The 22,734-nt window shown below is 37.3% G+C and overlaps 1 protein-coding gene and 1 pseudogene across 2 annotated transcripts in view; both read right to left on the reverse strand.

The window, feature by feature from the left end:
* The window catches only part of PSPC1 (paraspeckle component 1), a 109,599-nt gene that overhangs the window by 58,699 nt on the left and 28,166 nt on the right, over positions 1-22,734 (reverse strand). For both annotated transcript variants that reach the window (XR_006702943.1, XM_045443810.1), the window contains exons 5-6: positions 14,980-15,064; positions 2,113-2,218 (exon numbers count right to left, since the gene is read on the reverse strand). Coding sequence is in view for 1 of the 2 variants with exons in the window: in XM_045443810.1 (XP_045299766.1) it covers positions 2,113-2,218; positions 14,980-15,064 (191 nt within the window). In the remaining variant the exon portion in view is untranslated. The remainder of the gene's footprint in view (positions 1-2,112; positions 2,219-14,979; positions 15,065-22,734) is intronic.
* On the reverse strand, positions 6,513-8,349 carry LOC123579598 (annotated as a pseudogene).

Raw genomic sequence — 22,734 nt, forward strand, 5'->3', positions numbered from 1 at the left:
AAATTAAAGAATCTACATATTCCAATTTTAAATTGTAGCAACATTTCCAAATAATTTTTTAATAGAGAAAATTAAAATCTGCCCTTCATTAATTATACCTATATTAAATGCCACTGAACATATATTAAAAAGTGGTATTTTAAAAATTGTGAAATAATTTCAAAGAAGAGTCTGCAATCAAGTTTATGATATAGCCAACTTAAACAGCAGAATGCATTTTACTTTTTTCCTAAGTCACCTAAATGATTTACGTATATGACGTTATTACAAATAGCTACACGTGTGTTCCAAGAATTTGAAGTTTATGCCAGAAGAATAGTAAGAAAGATAATTCCGCCATCTTTAACCATAAGCAAGCACTTTAGGAAAAGAAATGTTCAGGTACATAAAGGGACAAGGAAGAATTTCCTAATCCTAAATGTTACAAAATAGTTTCCCTAAGAAATGTTATCATAGGTGGTTTACATCTTGATAATATTTGAAGATAAAAACATGTAATCACTAGTTTCCAAAACATGGACCTGCAAAATTATAGTGTATGTGCTGCCAAAGTGAGCACGGGCCTGCAAAATTTTAATTCCACATACTCTCATGACATCATAAAATATCCTCGCATTGATAAATACAACAGATTTATATTCACATGTAACAACCAAAAGACTAAATACCACAGGTTAAAATATATCATAAGCAAATACTATGTATCCAAGGAGGAAAAAGAGAATTGCAAAATAATGCTAGAAATTACTCAAAAGAAAATTTATAATGCTTAAAACGCTCAACTAATTCGGTAATGGAATTTAGGTATCAATTAAACCTTTAGTATGATTTATAAATAATAAGAAACTTTCCTAACTGAATTTAAATGCCACGTAATTTTTAGTCAAAGTTATTGACTTGATGCAAGCTAAGATAAAAATTTCTTGTTGTTACACAAGTTAGGATGTATTTTTTTCTGTGCGTATCCTTCTTAATGAAAAAAGTTTAAAATTTTTCTAGGGACAGAAGAACGGGGACAGAGAAGGCCAGCAAAAAGAGTCATGACTTAATATTAAGGAATCATGGCTTTTGAACAGCTAGAGAAAAAAACACTAGTAAATATTTTTCAGAATAATGACTGTTAAAATGGCATTCATCTAAAGGTGAAGAATAAGACTGTTAGTTAACACTAAGAACACGTGCATTATAACATATTTGAAGTATTCGTGTTTGCCCTACCATTTTGCCTACCCAAAACAAAAACGTGAATTAGACCAAATCTTTGGAACTCCTGTTTATGAGAAACTCAGGGATAAAGAAACTTGTTAAACATCACTGCAAGGATAAATTCAACAAAATATAGGATGTGAAATACTCTAAACAAGGATCTGTTTCTTAAAAAGATAAAAAAAAATTTAAAGGGGGAAGAGAAAACCTACAGACTAAAAACACTAGATTTATCAGCCAATTTGAAGAAACCAATTGTACACAAACAAAATAAATAAAATATATAAATTTTATTTATATTTTATAAAATATAAAATATATCTCCATGCTGATAGAGCAGAGCGTGCTTGGGATCTTTCCTCTCTACCCCTCTCTCTCTCTGTTCCTCTCCCACTCTCACACATGTGCTCTCCCTTTCTCAAAATAAATAAACATTTAAAAAATAATGATAATTCAGGAAGGTGGGTATACTTAAAGATGAAAAGACCAGCTATGTGTTGATAACTGTCATCGTTGGGTAATAAGCACATACTAGTGTACCTTTGTATATACTATTCTACATTTGTAAATATCTAAAATCATCTAATACAAAGAAATTTTAATATCAGTAAATGATGAAATCAAGTAGAGAATATAGATTTATCAAGAGTTCTAATTTAGAAGCATATATTAAAAAAAGATAAAGTAGAAAATTTTTAACATCCTTTTCATAAAACATTAATAGTATGTTCAGAAACTACTTTTAAGTTATTACCTGTAGGAAGTTAAGAAAATCATTAGTTTAACATAAACACGAGAAACTCAGGAAGACTAAAAACTATATATAAACCAATATCCAAAGAAATTAAATATACACTGTGCACCTAAGAATATAAAATAATTTTAGTTAACTAGTACTTTACTTACATTCTCCATATAGTTTGGCTTAAAGCCCTCTTGCTGTCGCCTGAGTTCCTCCTGTTCTCTGTGTCGGATCATTTCTTCCTCACGGCGACGGTGCTCTTCCTCATGTCTGAAAGATTTTTAAATAAAAATTGCAACATGTAAGCCATTACCAGGAATTGTATTTCATGTAAAACAAAACCATTTATAAGTAACTTTATGCAAAATCTGTGAATAATGATTGACTTACTAGATTTACCTTCCTTCTTCTAGTTTGCTCTAAGCCTTAATTAATCAAGTAACCCAAAGAAATAAAAGTACCTAGGGTAAATCAAAAAACAGAGTAACAACATGTAACTAAGTTAGTTATGTGCTTATGGTCAAGAAATCAGGAGTCCAAAAGCTCAAACATGTACTCTCTTACTGTATATAAAGAGAAACGGGTGGGATCTATCACTGGCATAAAGGCACTCAGAACCAATCCCAATCTAAGCCACTGCAAAGAACAAAACTGCCTACTCAAAAAATCTATCGTGTCTAAGGAATCCTTAACAAACTCTCTCTCCATTTTATCAATTCCCTGAAGAAAACCTCTAGAACAGGTGTCAGGTTACCACCTGTTTTTGTACATCAAGTTGTAAAAGACAATCATGTACTTAATGTCTATAGCTACCACTGGGTCAGAGCAGTGCTGAGTAGTTGAGACAGAAACCATATGGCCTGAAAAGCCTAAAATATTTACCATTTAGTCCTTAGCCGTTTTCCAAGAAAAAGTTTGCCAACCTCAGTCCAAGAGGTATATTTAAGCACGTGAGAGAAAAAAAATATTGAACTATAATATGTGTGCACAATTACTAGTAAATCAGCAATTACCTATGATTACAAGAAAAAAAACCTACAAAATAACACTGAAGTTAACAGGCTCACACTATATTGGCTTTTATGTCAATGCAAATTCAAGTGTATATGCCTCCACCCAAAAAATAAAAAATAATTTAAACAGTGAAGACTATATAATACTGATGTCCTCTCATTAAGTCACATTTTCTAAATTGCTCATTTAAGTACCTTATTACACTAAGTGTAACAATCAAATTTCAAGATACTCTGAAAAAAAAAAAAAAAAATTTCAAGATACTCTGTTGTTTGTTGTATAATGCTTCCTCCCCTAAATACAAGTCCATGAACTAAAAGAAATGATATATCCCACAGACAGCACAAAAACCACTGGTTGAAGAATTTGTGTCAGACCACAGGTTAGTAACAAGACAATGTTTCTAAGAAATTTTAAGCAAAATCTAGACTATTTTGAGATTTTTGTCTAAGTCTCCAATATACATTTCCATTGTAAATTGAGTATTCAAGTAAAATGGTTAATCCACTTCTTGGACGTTAACACACTCATAAATTTTACTATAAAGAAAACACTTTCATATTCACATAGCTGAAAATATATGCAGGTACAGGTAAAAATTTCCTATTCAATAGGGCGCTTGGGTGGCTCAGTCAGTTAAGTGTCTGACTTCAGCTCAGGTCGTGATTTCATAGTTTGTGAGCCTTGTGTTGGGCTCTGTGCTGACAGCTCGGAGCCTGGAGCCTGCTTTGGAGGAGAGTCTTCCTTTCTCTCCACCTCAGCCCTGCTTGCTCTCGGTCTCCCAAAAATAAGTAAACATTAAAAAAAAATTTTTTTTTTAATTTCCTATTCAAAAACTCTAATACTATGTATGTTTTGAAATTCAGTTTTCCTGATTTCGAATAGATTTATAAACCAGGAGGAAAAATAAGGTAAAAAGGTATAATCACTTTAAACATCTATTTTTCCCTTCTTTTCCTTTGTCTATAAATTCGAGAAGTTCTACTTAATTTTGAAATAAGTTCTGATACCACACCGGTAATTCCAAAATCTGAACATACAGACAATATTCAGAAATATTCCCTATTGTACATACGTTTGCTTTTAATTTTTTCTATTCCACAAGATGCTTTAATGAGTATCTTTACATGTACATTTAATGTCTCTTCAAGTGAAGGATAACTTCCTAGGTTACATTTACAAATGGAACTAATAAGTAAAAAAGGTGTGGCAAATTTTAACATCCTTCATGTTACACTTAAATGCAAAGTGATAAAACTTCAATTTTACAATTTAATTTGAACCCACGAATTATTCTCAGGCCTCACATATTTTTGTAGGGCTTTGAAAAATAGAAAGGATCTAGAAACTAAACGATGATAGAAATAACGGATAAAAGTGTCCTGCTAGTCTCTGTTCCTTTTTATTAGCACATGCCCTCCACACATGTTGCAGGGCTAAGTTAAGATCTTTGTGTTAAAAAGGCATAAAAAAGGAAAACAGCTGGATGGATAGATGAGTGAGCAGAAGGGTGGTAAGGGAAGGAATGAAGAAATAAATGAATAAATGAACTACTAAAGTGGTCAAGTCACAGTCTGAATAAGCTCATCAACACCTTGTCCTAGTCTTCCTTCTTCACTGCCACGGTCTCTGAAGAATTAAGTGACCCATGAGAAACTTAATAATTTATTTGTAGCACTAAAAGGAAACCAGAAAATTGTATACCCTGGATAAATTATTTAATTTCTCTCAAAACATACGTTCTTATGCCATTCTGTCAATCTTCTAACTAAAGTGAAACAAAAAAGCAGAGTCCAAATTATCTGGCTTATTAATAATTAAAGCTGTCTTGTATGGTAGGAACCTCAGTCAGATGTATTTCTTCAGTTTAAGTGCCATAATTTTATTTGCCTTCCCTTGAAAGTACAGAAGATTTTTGACAATTAGTGAAAGTTCCAAGACACATTGTCCCCTTTCCTTTATATATGCTGCAAAACTGCTCAATTTTCAGACAACTTGCTCACATTTTTTTTTAATAATGTTTATTTTTGAAAGGCAGAGACAGAGTGCAAGTGAAGGAGGGGCAGAGACAGAGGGAGACACAGAATCCGAAGCAGGCTCCAGGCTCTGAGCTGTCAGCACAGAGCCCAATGTGGGGTTCGAACCCACAGATCGCCAAGATCATGACCTGAGGCGAAGTCAGATGCTTAACGACTGAGCCACCCAGGCGCCCCTCTTTTTGTTTTTTTGTTTGTTTGTTTTTTTAAGAATTATTTTAAGGGCACACAAGAGATGGGGAGGGGGGCGGGGAGGAAGGGAAGGAGAGAGAGAGGATACCTCAAGCATGCCCCCACCCAGCATGGAGCCCCATCTAGACCCTGGGATCATAACCTGAGCCGAAACCAAGAGTTGGACTGAGTTACCTAGGCACCCCTGTTCACATTTCTTAAATCAAGATTCTTACAGTTAATTTCAAACGAAACTTCCTAGTCAAAATATTAAAAAAAGCCTTTCTAGTTGGCAGACATAGGGTTAAGATTGTTAACAGATTTATCACTGCCTGTATCTGCTACAATACAGCTAAGTATCAAGACTACCCATAAGATCATCACATGTTGAATTACTCTTGCTGATAGTACACAGCTATCTGAATTTCAAATTGAATCTGATATACTCCAGCATATTAAATAAAATTAATGAGGGGTGACTGGCTGGCTCAGTCAGAAGAACATACAAGTCTTGACCTCAGGGTTGTGGATTCAAGCCTCACAATGGGTGCATACTGCTAAAATAATAAACTTAAAAAATATGTAAGATTAATGAAAAAACATTCAATTACAAATTACCACATACACAGAACACTCCTCACATCAAGCAACCAACATTTCACCTAATGTGCAAATAGGTACCCTTTTAAAAATTACTAAGTACTCCATAGTTTCTGCACTTCACTTTAATAATCTGATCATTCCAACTATCCGCGTCCCTATGCTTCTCTAAATTCCAAAGAGGCAAAACTTGTACTTGTGTCTTTTATTCCCAAGTATATCCCTAATACTTACGATCCTTTTTTTTTTTTAACTTATTTCTAATTTCAAATTAGAACAAAAAAGTTAACAAAACTTAACAAAAAAGTTGCAGAAACAGTACAGAATGTCTATCCCTCATGCAGCATCCCCTAATATTAACATCTTAACGCAAACATAGTACAACTATTAAAAGTAGAAATTAACATTAGTATATTACAATTAAACTACAGATTTTATTCAGATTTCACCAGTTTCCCCATTAATGCCCTTCTTCTGTTCTAGGATTCTTTCTAGAATCCATTACATTGTATTTAACTATTCTCTTTAGTCTACTTCACTTTCAGTCTTTTTTTGGTCTTTCATGAACTTGGCATTTTTTTCTTTTCCAGTGCCATGTAGGTTTCACTGCCCGGGCCTGGGACAGAATAGGGATCCTCACCCATGGCAGGGTGAGGAGGGGATGGAGATGAGGCTGATAATAAAACATGGTTTGTGGTACAATCACGGGTTCTGTCTTTGCTGAAAAAGACCCAAGGGCCTGGTTAGCTGGTAACTGCAAAGTCTAATTTTTCTGTTGACTGCACATGCAGGTGCAGCAGGAAGCTTTTCCTGCTGGTTACACCTGCAGGAAGCAGCTGGGAGGCACGGAGTCCAAAAGCTGGATGCATGGGGCACAGGGAGGAATAAGTCAGAGAAGCCAGTCTGTTAGCTACCATGTTCCACCTGCTTTTGTAAGTACAGGGCACCACCAGGCTGGAAGCTATCTGGGTGGGCTGAAAATGACCAGGCACAGCATAGGGCTGTAACTGTGGCTGAGACAGGTACTGCACTTCAGTAAATGCTGAAGGTGCTGAGCTGTTGACTAGGACTACAGGCCAGCATCTTGGGCCCATAGTGAGATGGGGGATGAGCAGTCCCATGGACGTTCACGGACTGCCTCAGGATTGCCTACACTCTGGGCCATGATTATTGCCCCTGCAAAAAGAGCTGCTGAACCCATGTAGTGCTGGGTTGTAAGCACTTGGGAGTCTGCATCTCTGTTTGACTTTATCAGCTGCCAAAAGGATGCCAGGGTGATTCTGTGCTCCAGAGCTCGTCCCCCGCTATGTGCTGAAGAGGTGAGATCCTGTATAAACAGTCGCTCTGCCGGTATGCAGGTGATGTCGGAGTGGTCAGGTCCTCTGCTTTTTCTCCTCCATTTTTCTTCACGTAAAACTTTTCCTGGGCTGTAGGAAAAGCTCCTGCCTCTTCCTTTGGGCCACAAGCTTCTCCTGCAACTTCAGGATGTGTTCTGTGGTTCCATCTACTTTTTCTTCCTTCTCTCCTGCTTTTCCTTCAACCTGTTTCATCATCTTACACACCTCTCCTTCCTACTGCAAACCACACTCCTGGCTCCGTCATGATGCGCTAGTACAATGCCCAGGCCATGGTACTAGAATCCTTGGGGCATTCCAGGAATGCAGGAATGGGACTGCTGGGGGCACCTGGGCCGTGGGAGCCCTGCTCTGTCACTGACTGCCAGACCTTGTACTGGACATGTGGGGCAGAAGGTCCTCAGGGGGTACCATGCCCAGCTGAGGCAAAAGCCCACCTATGTGCTGCCATGGTCAGGTGCGCAGCACTTGCCTCCCTGCCCTGCCAGCCTGGCAGCCAGAGGTCTACCATGTGCACAGGCCAGGGTCTCCAGCCTGAGCACTCAGCACACCTTCTTCCCCACCAGCCTCAGGGTGAATCTGACACTTCAAAAAAAAAAAAAAAAAAAAACTGATTATTTTGTACAATGTCCTTCAAGCTGGGCTCATGTTATATGCCCTCATGAAAATGTCCAATGCTAGAAATGTTTGGCAAAAAAAAAAAAAAAAAAAAAAAAAAACACAAAAAAAAATGACAATGTATCCTTCTGAGTATATCGTATCAAGGAGTATCTGGTGTCAATGTCTCATTACAGGTGACATGAACCTTAATGCTTGTTGCTTCTCCACTTTAAATTTACTGTTTTTCCATTAGTACGTAATACAAAAGAGAAACGTAAACTGTGTTTCTCAAGTTTGGGCATAAATTTGAAACACCCATCAGTAAATCTTGTTTGTAACAATTATTATCACTACATGGCATGCCCACTGGTGATTTTCTCTCTCTCATTCCTTCCATACTGATTGTTGTTCTATGGTAAGGAAAAGCTGTCCATTGTCTTCCATTTATTTATTCATTCAATTGTTTACTTTTACAAGCATGAGCTTCTGGATATCTAATTTATTCTGCAGTTTAAAATGTAGTATTATCAGGGCTCCTGGGTGGCTCAGTTGGTGGAGCATCTGACCTCAGCTCAGGTCATGATCTCCCGGTTTGGCAGTTCAAGCCCCGCATCAGGCTCACTACTCAGTGCACTTTGGATCCTCTGTCCCTCTCTCTCGGCCCCTCCCCTACTTGCACTTTCTCAAAAATATATAAAATATTAAAAAAAAAAAAAGTTCTATAAGAAAAATAAATAAATAAAATAAAATCTAATACTACCATTTTTTATTTTGTTGTTGAAATTTTTCCGAGTTTGGCCATTTAGGAGCACCTTCATTGTGGCTCCTATGTATTTTCAACGTGTCTCATCTTTTATGAATATAGGTCTACTGCATTGTATTGGGTTTTGCTTTACTGCACATACAGTATTTTTTTATACAATTTTTTTTCTTTTTTTACAAACTAAGGGTGTGGCAACTCTGTAGGCTATTGGTGCCACTGTTCCAAAAGCATGTGTTCACTTTGTGTCTTTGTGTCATATTTTGGTAGGTAATTATCAAAATATTTCATTACTATATTGGTAAGGCTGATGTGTGATGATTTTTTTTAAATTTTTTTTTAACGTTTATTTATTTTTGAGAGAGAGAGAGACAGAGCATGAACGGGGGAGGGGCAGAGACAGAGGGAGACACAGAACTGGAAGCAGGCTCCAGGCTCTGAGCCATCAGCCCAGAGCCTGACGCAGGGCTCGAACTCACGGACGGTGAGATCGTGACCTGAGCTGAAGTCAGACGCTTAACCGACTGAGCCACCCAGGCGCCCCATGATGTGTGATGATTTCTGATGTTGCTTACTACTGTAATTGTTCTGAGGCACCACAAACCACACCCACATCCGGACAGTAAACATGATCAATAAACACTGTATAATCTAACTGCTCCATCAACGAGCCATTCCCCCCTCTCTCTCCCCTCTCTTCTTTCTCCTTGGGCCTCCCTACTCCTTGAGACACAACAATATTGAAATTAGGCCAATGCCTAATCCTAGAATGGTATTTATTCAAGTGAAAGGAAGAGTTGCATGTCTCTTACTTTAAATCAAAAGCTAGAAATGATTAAGCTTCATGAGGAAGGCATGGTGAAAGCCAAAAGAGACCAAAAGCTAGGCTACTTGCACCAGTTAGCAAAGTTGTGAATACAAAGGAAAAGTTCTTCAAAGAAATAAATCAAAAAGTGCTACTCCACCTGCACCTGGGTGGCTCAGCTGGTTGAGCGTCTGACTCTTGGTTTCGGCTCAGGTCATGAACTCATGGCTTCATGGGTTCAAGCTCCACACTGGGTTGTGCACTGACAGTGTGGGGCCAGCATGGTAGTCTCTCTCCACCTCTCTCTGCCCCCCCCCCCCCCACCGAATCGTGCTATCTCTTAAAGAAACAAACAAAAAAGTGTTACTCCAGTGAACACAGGAATGGTAAGAAAACAAAATAGCCTTGTTGCTGGAATGGAGGACTTTAAGTACATTACATAGAGGATCAAACCAGCCACAAGGTTCCCTATAGACTTAATCCAGAACAAAGCCCTAATGCTATTCAATTCTATGCAGGTTGAAAAAGGTGAAGAAACTACAGGAAAAAAATTTATGAAGCTAGCAGAGATGTAGAAGCTGCCATCAAGTTATCCAGAAGATGTAGCTTAAATAATTAATGAAGGTGGCTACACTAAACAACAGATTTTCAATGTAGACTAAATAGGCTTATACTGAAAGAAGATGCAATCTAGGACTATCATGGCTATAGAAGGCTGACTGGCTTGTTAGGGGCTAAGGGAGCCGGTGACCTGAAGGTGAAGCCAATGCTCACTGACCATTCTGAAAATTCTAGGGCCCTTAAGAATTATGCTCAACCTACTGTTCTATACATTGCCCAACAAAGCCTGGATGATAGCACATCTTTTTATAATGTGGTTTACTGAGTATTTTAAGCCCACTGCTGAGATCTTCTGCTCAGAAAAAAAAAAAAAAAAAGAGTCCTTTCAAAATATTGCTGCTCACTGACAATGCAACTGGTCACCCAAGAGCTCTGGTGGCAATATACAATGACTTTAATGTTTTCGTGCCTGCTAACAACATCCATTCTACAGCCCACAGACCAAGGAGCAATTCTGACTTTTAAGTCTTATTTTTTTAAAAATACATTTCACAGGGCGCCTGGGTGGCTCAGTCGGTTAAGCGTCCGACGTTGGCTCAGGTCATGATCTCGCGGTCCGTGAGTTTGAGCCCTGCGTCGGGCTCTGTGCTGACAGCTCAGAGCCTGGAGCCTGTTTCAGAATCTGTGTCTCCCACTCTCTCACCCTCCTCTGTTCATGCTCTGTCTCTGTCTCAAAAATAAATAAACGTTAAAAAAAAAAATTTTTTTTTTTTTTTTTTTAAATACATTTCACAAAGCCAGAGCTGCCCTAGACAGTGATTCTTCTGATGGATCTGGGCAAAGTAAAATGAAAAACTTCCAGAAAGGATTTCACCATTCTAGGTGCCACTAAGAACATCTGTGCTTCAAAGGAAGAGGTCTATCAACATTAACAGGAGTTTGAAGAAGTTGACTCCAACCCAACCCTCATGGATGACTTTGAGTTGAGGGGCTCAAGACATCAGTGGAGGAAGTAAATGCAGATGTGGTGGAAAGAGCAAATGAACTAGAATTACAAGTGAAGCCTGAAGTTGTGATTGAATTGCTGCAGTCTCATGACCAAACTTTAACAAATGAGAAGCTGCTTCTATGGATATTCAAAGAAATTAGTTTCTTGAGATGGGATCTACTACTAGTGAAGATGCTGTGAAAATTGTTGAATTGACAACAAAGAACTTAGCATATTACATAAATGAAGCTGATAAAGCATCAGCAGGGTTTGTAAGGATTGGCTCCAATTTTGAAATAAGTTCTACTGTGGGTAAAATGCTATCAAATAGCATCGCATACGACAGAGAAATCATTTGTGAAGAGTCAAAAAAATTGCCACAGCCTCCCCAACCTTCAGCAAGCCCCTCATCAGTTAGTAGTCATCAACAGCAAGAAAAGATCTTACACAAACAAAAAGATTACAATTCACCGAAAGCTCAGTGATGGTTAGCACTTTTTTTTTTCATTTTTTTAAGTTTATTTATTTATTTTGGGGCACCTGGGTGGCTCAGTCAGTTAAGCATCTGATTTTGGCTCAGGTCATGATCTCGCAGTGTGTGAATTCAAGCCCTGTGTCAGGCTCTCTGCTGACAGCTCAGAGCCTGGAGCCTGCTTCAGAATCTGTGTCTCCCCCTCTCTCTGTCCCTCCCCTACTCATGCTCGCTCTCTCAATAATAAATAAATGTTAAAAAAAATTTCTTTTTAAGTTTATTTATTTTAAGAGAAAGCAAGCACAAGTGGGGCGGGGGGGGGGGGGGGGCTGGGCAGGCAGCGAGGGAGAGAAAGAATTCCAAGCAGGCTCCGTGCCATCAGCACAAAGCCCAGGGTGAGGCTCAAACCCGTGAAACGTGAGATCATGACCTGAGCTGAAATGAGGAGTCAGGCGCTTAACCGACTGACACCCACAGGCATCCTCCACTTTTTTTTTTATCAATAAAGTGTTTTTTCATTAAGGTGTGTAAATTTTTTTAGACATAATGCTCTTGGCACACTTTATATACTTTATACAGTGTATAGTGTAAATGTTAACTTTTATATGTACTGAGAAACCAAAAAATTAATCTGATACCTTTTATTGCAATATCTACTTTACTCCAGTGGTCTGATACCAAACTTGCAGTATCTCAGAGGTACAACTGTACTTTCTTATTCTCTGGCACAACATTCCAGGATCATCTCACACCTTCCAATCCAGTAATCAACCACTTCTCCACAAAGCCTTGGTTCCATTTATTACAGAATGGTGTTTAGAAACCAAAATCTGGGCACGATGTGTGTTCACCACTTCTAGGTGGACAAGGATTATGAAATATATGTATGTATGTGAACCCACACATACACACACACATCTATATTTCTGTCTAAATTAAATACACTGAGTTCAGGGGCGCCTGGGTGGCGCAGTCGGTTAAGCGTCCGACTTCAGCCAGGTCACTATCTCGCGGTCCGTGAGTTCGAGCCCCGCGTCGGGCTCTGGGCTGATGGCTCAGAGCCTGGAGCCTGTTTCCGATTCTGTGTCTCCCTCTCTCTCTGCCCCTCCCCCGTTCATGCTCTGTCTCTCTCTGTCCCAAAAATAAATAAATGCTGAAAAAAAAAAATTAAAAAAAAAAAAAAAAATAAATACACTGAGTTCATACCAATACCTCTGATCCCAATTCAACACTCCAGGATTCATTTTAGTTTTAGCCTTTCTCTTTCTCCAACAAGGAGAAAACCTGCATTTGATTATCTATATTTGTTCATCTGTTTACTCAAAAAAAAAAAAAATACATATACATTCTTTCCATTAAAGACCTAATCAGGGGAGCCGGGTTGCTCAGTCGGTTAAGCGTCCAACTCTTGATTTCAGCTCAGGTCAGATCTCACGGTTCGTGGGTTCAAGCCCCATGTCAGGTTCTGCACTGATAGCATGGAGCCTGCTTGGGATTCTCTCTCCTCTCTCTGCCCCTCCCCTGCTCTCTCTCTCTCAAAATAAATAAACAATTAAAAAAATTAAAAAGTCGTCTCAGAACTGCTAGCCCATATCCCTGTGAGAAACACATTAACTAGATTAAAATTTTGATGTACTGTTTTTCTTGCCATTGGCTTATACTGTCCAGTCAAGACAGTGTTTTCCAAAGTTATTTAGGGTCCTTATTTCCTTCCCCATCCCCTTTCAGAGTGATAATGTTATTAACTTGCAATACAACTATGTTCTTTTGTTTTAAGATTTTATTTTTAAGTAATCTCTACACCCAATGTGGGGCTCGAACTTATAACCCTGAGATAGAGAACTGCATGCTCCACCAACTAAGCCAGGCCCCCATTTGTTTTTCTTTTTATGCCCTTTTATGGGTTCTCCGACACTGGTTATTTATTTTTTTTAGCAGATGAAGGGTAGAGTACTAATTCTAAAAGTCTAGCTGTCAAGTATAAATATCAGGGAAAGATGAGTCATAGTTTTATGTATGGGAGGGGAGGTTTCCTTTTCTTGTAAAAGTAGAAGAGACTTTAACATATTTACATAAAAAGAAGCAACAAGGAAGAAGTTGGCAAAAGGTCCCTTGTGTAAGGAAAACATGCAGGGCGTTTTATACAATAGTGGTTCTCAAGCTTTATGATGCATTAGAATCACCTGGAAGATTTTTAAGCACAGTTGGCTGGTCTCCACCCCTACCATTTCTGATTCACCAGTTGGGGGATGTGGAGGCTTGAAAATAGAATGCTGGGCACCTGGGCGGCTCAAGAGGTGGAGCGTCTGACTTTTGGTTTCAGCTCAGGTCAAGATCTCTCGGTTTGTGGGATCAAGCCCCACGTTGGGCTCTGTGCTGACGGAGCAGAGCCTGCTTAGCATTCTCTCTCTGTCTCTCTGTCTCTGTCTCTCTCTCTTTCTCTCTCTCCCTTCCCCTCCCTCCCTCTGCCACTCCCTCACTCCTTCTCTCTCAAAATAAATAACCATTAAAAAAAAAAAGTGAATGCTGCCTGTCGAAATACCATAATTTCAGAATAAGTAGGTTAGAGTGAAATCAGAGTAGTTCCAAGACAGAAACATACACACATTGTTTTAATCAAGCACAAAGTTAGAAAAAAAACATTAAAATATACTGAATACTATCTATCTCCAGACCATACTTGACATTTATTCAAGGTTTTTCACCTTGTCTTTTATTTCCCATGATCACCTTACTTTCTACCACAAGCACTTACTACCTTTATAACACTTAAAAAAACAAACTTTAAGTGTGCTTAATGTATCATAGCTTTGAGGGGCACCTGGGTGGCTCAGTAGGTTAAGCGTCTGACTTCAGCTCAGGTCATGATCTCACAGTTCGTGAGTTCTAGCCCCATGTCAGGCTCTGTACTGACAACTCAGAGCCTGGAGCCTGCTTCAAATTCTGTGTCTCCCTCTCTCTCTGCCCCTCCCCTGCTCGCACTCTCTCTCTCAAAAAATAAACATTAAAAAAGAAAAAATTTTTTAAATATATCATAGCTTTGTTTATAACATTTCCTAATTACTATGATTTTCAACAACTCTTAAAAGTAACATTTATCTCATTATATTTCACAATTAAATATTTCCGGTATAAGAAAAGCTGTTAATTTTTATTTATACATCTTAGATCAACCAGTCTCCCGAACATCCTTATTTAACCTAAAATATTTTAAGTTGACCATCACAGTTGTCTATCGTATACTGAGATTTTAAATGCCCATACCCCTTTTTAATCATGTATCCCACTTCTATAAATCTTTAAGCAAATTATCAGAAGCCCAAAACAAGAAAAACTAAAACTAAGAGCAGTTAATATATAGCCATCTCTAGAAAAAAACGATCCAGGAAATCATAATACATTCTTACAAATTATATGAAGCACTTAAGTCCCTTATGTACGTTCACAGTGAATGCAATCAAAGTGTCCATAACCAGCTAAAAAAATAAAGGAAACGTAAGAATAACAAAGAACTATGCTAGTTTATAGTCAAAATGGAAAATTTTGTTACTTTTCTGTATTTTCCAACTTGTACAATTTGTTTATAATAGGCAGTAGGGAATTTTATCAATAACACACACAACAAAAACTGGGTATGTTCACATATATATTATGGTGATGTTCTTTTACCTCAGTTGTATTTGCTTCCGTTTTTGCAACTCTTGGTTTCTGAGTTCTTCCAATCGTCTGAGTTCTTCTTGACGCCTCATTAGATCTATAAAATAAACCACACATTAATATTTCTACCTTCTCTTTCTGTATTTTTAAATCAATAAACATATTATTACTGACAATATATTTAGTAACTTATTCATATTCATGCACCTAGCTTCTCTTTTGTCTATTATACCATCTTATAATGAAAGCTGTATAATCAAATTACTATCTTTTCTGGACCTGTTTGTTTCTTCATAGGTATGAAAATAATAAAATTCATCCTTATGTTAATAAATTAAAATGGGTAGTAATTGTTTTAACATAAGGCCTAGAACATACTAAAAATGGAATAAATGGCAGACATATTTTCATGTACACTCGTAAACACATTAAAATTTTTTTTCAGCAGTGAATATAAAGCACAAAAAGATGCTTTGGGAGACATGAACAGAGGGCACATAAGACCAGAACACACAAACAGAATAAAGAGATAAGATGCTGTTTAAAACCAAAAGAATATCCCTCCCAAAATACAATTAGTGTAAGATTCCTCCTATGCAAAGTCAATTTCTTATAAAAACAAGCAATGAGAGAATTCTTTCTTATAAGGGGAATAAAGGCTGAATTCTGATATTAACAAGATCATTTTAATTTTAAACAAGATGAGCATTCCTGCTGTCATGAATCTTTGCTATATCAAGAACAGGGGTTCCAGAGCAGTACAAGATGAGAAAAAGTACATTTGTTTTGCCCAAGTGCTAAAGAATCTTTGTAATATCTTACCAAATAATTATGTGTGCATACACACATGGATCAAAAAATATTAAAATACTCTGCATAGCACAATTACTGGTTGCTTTTATTTCCCTTTTCCCTTATCATGTTATCTGAAATTTCTAATGTGAACATAAATTATCTTGATTAAATGTTCCTTAACAAATCACTATTATTAAGAACATAACAGGGGTGCCTGGGTGGCTACATCAGTTATGTGTCCGACTCGGTTTCAGCTCAGGTCATGATCTCACGGTTTATGAGTGCCAGCCCCACATCAGGCTTTGTGCTGACTGTGCAGAGCTTGCACGGGATTCTCTCTCCCTCTCTCCCTGCCCCTCCTGCATGTGTCTCTCTCAAAATAAATATGTAAACTTAAAAAGAAGAGAACATACCAAAATACTAACGGTCACAGTTAACATTCTATGAGTCAGTTACCCTAATATCATAACCATGACAAAGTAGGCATCATTAACCTTAAGATAATTATCTTTCCCATTTTTACAAACTAAAAACAGATCGAATTATGTATTAATTATGTCAATGAAAAAAGATTTGGACAGACGGGCCTGGCTGGCTCAGTCAGAAGATCATGCAACTCTTGATCTCAGGGTCATAAGTTCGAACCCCACGTGGGGTACACTGATTAAAGAAAACTTAAAAAAAAAAAAAAAACATTCAGACTGATTATAAATGTACTGTAGCGACACAGATAGTAGGGACCGGGTGATTCTGTCAACATGCCAGTTGACAGAACACTTAGCTATCTTAAAAAGTCACCAAACACTACTACAATGATTTTGAACATTCAGACCATTAGTTGTCATCCTTAACTGCTCATCAGAACTACTTAAGTACCTTTTAACCACAAAATCTCTTGGGAAGTAGATATCAGTATTTTTTATTTTTTGAAGCTCCCTAGTTGACTCCACTGTACAACCACTGAGAACCATACGACTATCATACAATTACTTTAGCTGGAGAAAGCTAGTAGACACCAAAAATATATATCTACCTCAATAAGCCAAAATGTGCACAGTGTCCTATTATCACTGATTATCCAAAAAAGTCTATTCAGTATATCCTATAATAATTTTAACATGAGTTTGTAGGCTAGCTTCTCTTAAATCATGGACAAATTACCACATATAATAAATGTAAAAATATGCATTTTCTTCCACGAAAAGGACTAAGACATTTGTTTTCCAACTAGATTTTCTCCTTTTAAGCTATGCCTGTTGAGAAAACTGCTTTACCCTCTCAGACAGTATTTCCTCATCTGCAACATTGGTAAAATAATTAGCTCAAAGAACCCAACACTAAAGTTCCTGAAATTTCACCAAAGCTTATATATTAAACACTGCCAGGGTAATATCCTTCTGGGGAAAAAAATTACAAAAAAATAGAGAGAGAGCTAGTGTTTTTTCCTTTGATCCAGTAAATCACAGTAACAGGTATTTTCTTAAAAAAATATCCTGGGGCACATGGATGCCCAACTCTAGTAAGTGTCCAACTCTTTATTCTGGCTCAGGTCATGATATCACAATCATGAGATTGAGCCCTACATCAGGCTCCATGCTGACAGCTTGGAGCTGCTTGAGATTCTCTCTCTCTCTTCCTCTCTGTCACTCCCCTGTTCATGCTTCTCTATTAAAATAAATCAACATTAAAAAAAATAGGAATCCAAAGGCATCCATACACATAAAGACATCACATGTAACACTACGCTTTTTTAATGTTTCTATTCATTTTTGAGAGAGAGAGCGAGCGAGAAAGAGAGAGAGCACACGCGCGGGGTAGAAGGAGAGGGAGACAGAGGATCTGAAGTGGACTCTGCACTGACAGCAAAGAGCCAGATGTAGGGCCCAAACTCATGAGCCATGAGATCATGACCTAAACTGAAGAAGGAGGCTTAACCGACTGAGCCACCCAGGCGCCCCTGGAGCACTACTGATTTCTAGACCAAATAACATTTGAAAATCCTTGCCTAATTTAATGATAAATAACATAAAATTACATCTATAATTTTAATATATCAAATACATGGGAATATAAGGAACTAAAGGAGAATACAGACAAATTTAAAATTTGATTTACTAGACTGTAGAAGTGTTTCTCAACTTAATATCCTTCATGAAAACTGAATGTATACTCTCTGATCTAACAAGTCTATTTTCTAGAAATATAAGCATTGAATCTACAGATTGTAAGGGCATATTTAGCCCCAAGGAAAAGCTGAAACATTGTATTGCACAACAAGATGCATCTTGAATACAAGAAAGACCAGACAGAAAGCAGTAATAAGGTATAGTAAAATGTTAGTAACAGAATCTAAGTAGCGAACACCTTAAAATTCCTTCAACTCTATGTTCAAATTTTCTCGCCAAAAAAAAAAAAAAAAAAAAAAAAATGGGGGGTGGGGGGGAACATATCCTAAATAAGCTACTGAACTTTACTTAAGAAGAAAGAATCAAGATGGAGTCACTTACGACAAGATGGGAAAAAACTCAGGCTTACCTCAGACTTCCCCACAGAAACATTCAGTGCTAGAAGACAATGAAACATACTATCAAGTACTTAAGAAAGGAAGACAGAAAAAGATCCATGAATTTGAAGCACCAGTTTAAAATGTTAAGGATGACAGATAGTATTTTAGAACATGCAAGAACTCAAGGAATGTTGTTTCTATGAACCCTTCTTAAATCATGAGGATAAACATCAAATGATGAAAAGACAAGTCATGAGTACTCTATTTAATAGGGTTAAGATTAAAACACATGAACATTATCAAATTAAAGAACATTAACTTGAAATGAAAACACAGTATTGAAGAGATATGTGCACTTTGATGTGCACTGCAGCATTATGTACAAAAGCAAATATACGGAAACAACCTAAGTTATCTATCAATGAAAGAATGGATAAAGATGTGGTGTACACACACAATATACATCTATCTACACACCCTCATACACACAATATACATACACACACACAATGGAATATTATTTCAGCCACAAGAAAATGAAACCCTACATTTCCAAGAACACAGATGGACCTTGAGGGCATTAAGCTTGGTAAAGTATGTCAAATAAAGACAAATACTGCATGGTAGAACTTACATGTGGAATCTAAAAAAAAAAAAAAAAAAAAAATCAAACTCTTAGAAACAAACATTAGAAAAGTGGCTTTCAAGGGGCTGGAAAGTAGAGTAACCAGGGAGAGTCTGGTAAAAGGATAAAAACGTTCTGCCCTTAAGAATAGTAAAGCCTGAGGATTTAATGTGTAACATAGTGGCTATGTTTTAAATAATTACTGTGTAACTGAAAACTACTAAGAGAGTAAAACTTGAATGTTCTAAAACACCAGAAAAGTAAACAAAATCAGCCTTTATACTGAAAAAGAAAAAATTAAGTTAAATAAATCCAAACAAATCAGATGCAAAATAAATAAAAGTTGAGAGGAAAAGAGAATGAAAGAGGAATAAAATATGCCTATTCCCTTGGTTTTCTTTCCTTCAGTTATCAGGAATCAAAAGATATTTATAAAGGCAATATACTTCTACTACTTGATTTACCAGTTTGATAGCACATATAAAGAATGAAAATACAATCATAAAAACCCAGTGGTGGAAGAGGAGAGAGTAATAACAAAATGCACGCAGAGTTCAATTTCATCTGTTCAAAGTTTATAACTCTAGGAACAAAGATAACACAAAAATAACCATGAAGAAAATTCAGAAACTGCTCCTATGCTGATGATCATTAACAAATGGAGAAGAAAAAAAAAAACCTGTAGTAAGCATAATGGGATTTGGATCTAGAAAACATTAAAAAACACCAGTAAAGTGCCAAAGTACAACTATTAAAACGTATCAGTGTATCCAAGAAGAATTAAGATTCACAAAACTGGGGCACTTCCGTGGCTCAGTTGGTTAAGCATCCAACTTTGGCTCAGGTCATGATCTCATGTCTCTTGAGTTTGAGCCCCGTGTTGGGCTCTGTGCTGACAGCTCAGAGCCTGGAGCCTGCTTTGGATTCTGTGTCTCCCTCTCTCTCTGCCCCTCCCCCACTTGCACACAACCTCTCTCTCTCTCTCTCAAAAACAAATGAACATTAAAAAAAAAGTCACAAAACTTTGCTAAGGTATATATACATAAACATTCACTGAGGCACTGCTTTTACCAACAACCTGGAAAGAGAACTACAGATAAATCAACAGAGGATGAGCTAAACTAATTATACCCACTTAACAGAATATGATGCAGCCATTTAAAAACTGAGACGGGGATGCCTGGGTGGCTCAGATGGTTAAGGATCCGACTCCGTATTTTGACTCAGGTCATGAGCTCATGGTTCAGGAGATCAAGCCCCACATCGGGCTCTGCACTGACAGCTCTGAGCCTGCGTGGGATTCTCTCTCCCTCTCTCTCTGCCCCTCCCCCACTCATACACAAGCATGCTTTCTCTCAAAATAAATAAACTGAAAAATAATTTTTCTAATAAATTAAAAACAAAAAACCAAGATCTGGAAGTATGTACTACTGTAGAAAGTAAAATAACAAGGTACAGAGAAAGATAAATAGAAGACTCTTTGGTTATAAATAAATACACATACATATCTACTGACATATTCAAGTTTTCTTTTCATTAAGGGATATACAAAAGAAACTTAAAATATAGAAGAAACCTGTGATTCCTACAAGAAAGCAGAAGCGGAGACAGGGGAGGAGACACATTTTCTGTACTAACTGGGTTTTCTATTTCCATGAAAGGTCAACCAGAGAGCCCTGTTTCGGTTTCTGCACAGTCACAGAACACAGATTACCTAAAATCTCTCCAACACCCCAATACACCCTTGGAAACGCTGTATGAAATATAAAATTATAGAATAAAAGAAAACTATGAATTAAAAACAGTTTTGACTAACAATGAAACAAACTAACACTGAAACAAATTACCGGCAGATATCTGCTGAAATAAATGTAAGACGTACTTCAGCAAAAGTAAAACCAGGAGTAATATAAACTAATCAATGTGCTTTTCTAATATTATAAACCAAAAATATTGTTAACAGGGGTTATAAAGAAACATACAAAAAACAACGAAAAAGCAAAAGCTCAGGGGAAATAACTGCAAAATTACTGTGCTTCAGAACTCAAACTGGAGGTGCCAGGGTGGCTCAGTTGGTTAAGCGTCCAACTGCAGCTCAGGTCATAATTTCACAGTCGAGTTTGAGCCCAGAGTTGGGCTCTGTGCTGACAGCTGAGCCTGAAGCCTGCTTTCAGATTCTGTGTCTCCTCCCCCTCTCTCTGCCCCTCCTCTGCTCAAGTTCTGTCTCCCTCTCTCTCTAAAAAATAAACAAATAAATAAATAAATACATACATACATACATACAATGTCCTTAGAGATGAGGCAAATCTTCTAAAAGCTCAGAAGAGCTTTATGAGGCCTAAAGAAATATTGCTCTTTGTCAACACTATATCCTCAAATACCTCAGTGTCTTCTTCAACTGACATTATGTGCTGAAGAAATGGCTGTTATAATACCATTTATCAGCAGCAGCAACAAATAGCTTATAGTAGTATAAATGCTTCCATATTTAATCAGTTATGTGCGAAGATTATGGCATGACTGTAGACAGTGGCAAAGTGCCCAGCAGGCTCTGAGCAGAAAACAATTCATATTAGAGAGAAAGAAGTACTAGAGCAATCATGGAGCCCAAGAAACTAAATTTTTTAAAACCCCCAGTTGATTCTCATGTGTAACCAAATTTTAAAACCATAAAACCACCAGACTATAGATAAAACTGAAGGCCTCTCTTCCAGCTCTAAGCAGCAAATGATTCTGAAACCTCATCACATAAAACAATTTCAAATTTTCTGCTACATAAGAGACTTAATCTTTAAACATAGTACATGATAATAAATGGGTTCAATTTTCTGAAGAGTAAACTTACAGAACTGCTAAGTTTAGAATCCAAATGAAACCAGAAACGTCTGACTAGTTTCTATAGTTGTTGAGCTGGATTGTTTTTTAATGTATTTAATTAGCATCAGCACAGTTAGTGACTTCATACATGTTCAATAAACTTTTACTGAACAGAAAAAACAAACACTGGACTTTTAGTAATCGAAACTCTACCAAAAGGATATAAAAAGATGAATGATGATGACATTTTCACCTTTTAAAGAAATACCAGCTCTAGTATAAAAATACTTTAGAGGAGGGGCGCCTGGGTGGCGCAGTCGGTTAAGCGTCCGGCTTCAGCCAGGTCACGATCTCACGGTCCGTGAGTTCGAGCCCCGCGTCGGGCTCTGGACTGATGGCTCAGAGCCTGGAGCCTGTTTCCGATTCTGTGTCTCCCTCTCTCTCTGCCCCTCCCCCGTTCATGCTCTGTCTCTCTCTGTCCCAAAAATAAATAAACGTTAAAAAAAAAAAAAAAAAATACTTTAGAGGAGACAAAGATTAAATAACAGTCCAATAAGAAGGCAGAAATCTAGGTAGATATCTATAGTGCCTTGATCTCTGGAGGTAGTCGAAGAAGGTAGATAAATGTTTACTAAATGCTTACTTTAAAAAACAAAAACAAAAAAATTAACACAATAGAAAGCAATCAGAGGTTTATTTTTAACAAATACAAAACTATGGGGCACACTGGTGTCTCAGTGTCCAATTTCAGCTCAGATCCTGATCTCACCGTTTGTGAGTTCAAGCTCTCTGCTGTCAGCACAGAGCCTACTTCTGGGATCCTAGGGATCCTCTGTCTCCCTCTCTCTCTGCCTCTCCCCCACACTCGCGTGTGCACGCACACGCTCTCTCTCTCAAAAATAAACATTAAAAAAAAAATACAAAATTATTACAGATAGTTGAAAAAATGAGTGACAGAATTACCAGAAGAAATTATTTGGAGAATTAAAGAAGGGGAAAGATAAACAGTAAAGATAGGCATAAA

The sequence above is a fragment of the Leopardus geoffroyi genome, chromosome A1 (assembly GCF_018350155.1).
Source record: "Leopardus geoffroyi isolate Oge1 chromosome A1, O.geoffroyi_Oge1_pat1.0, whole genome shotgun sequence".
In the NCBI taxonomy this organism is placed as follows: Eukaryota; Metazoa; Chordata; class Mammalia; order Carnivora; family Felidae; genus Leopardus; species Leopardus geoffroyi.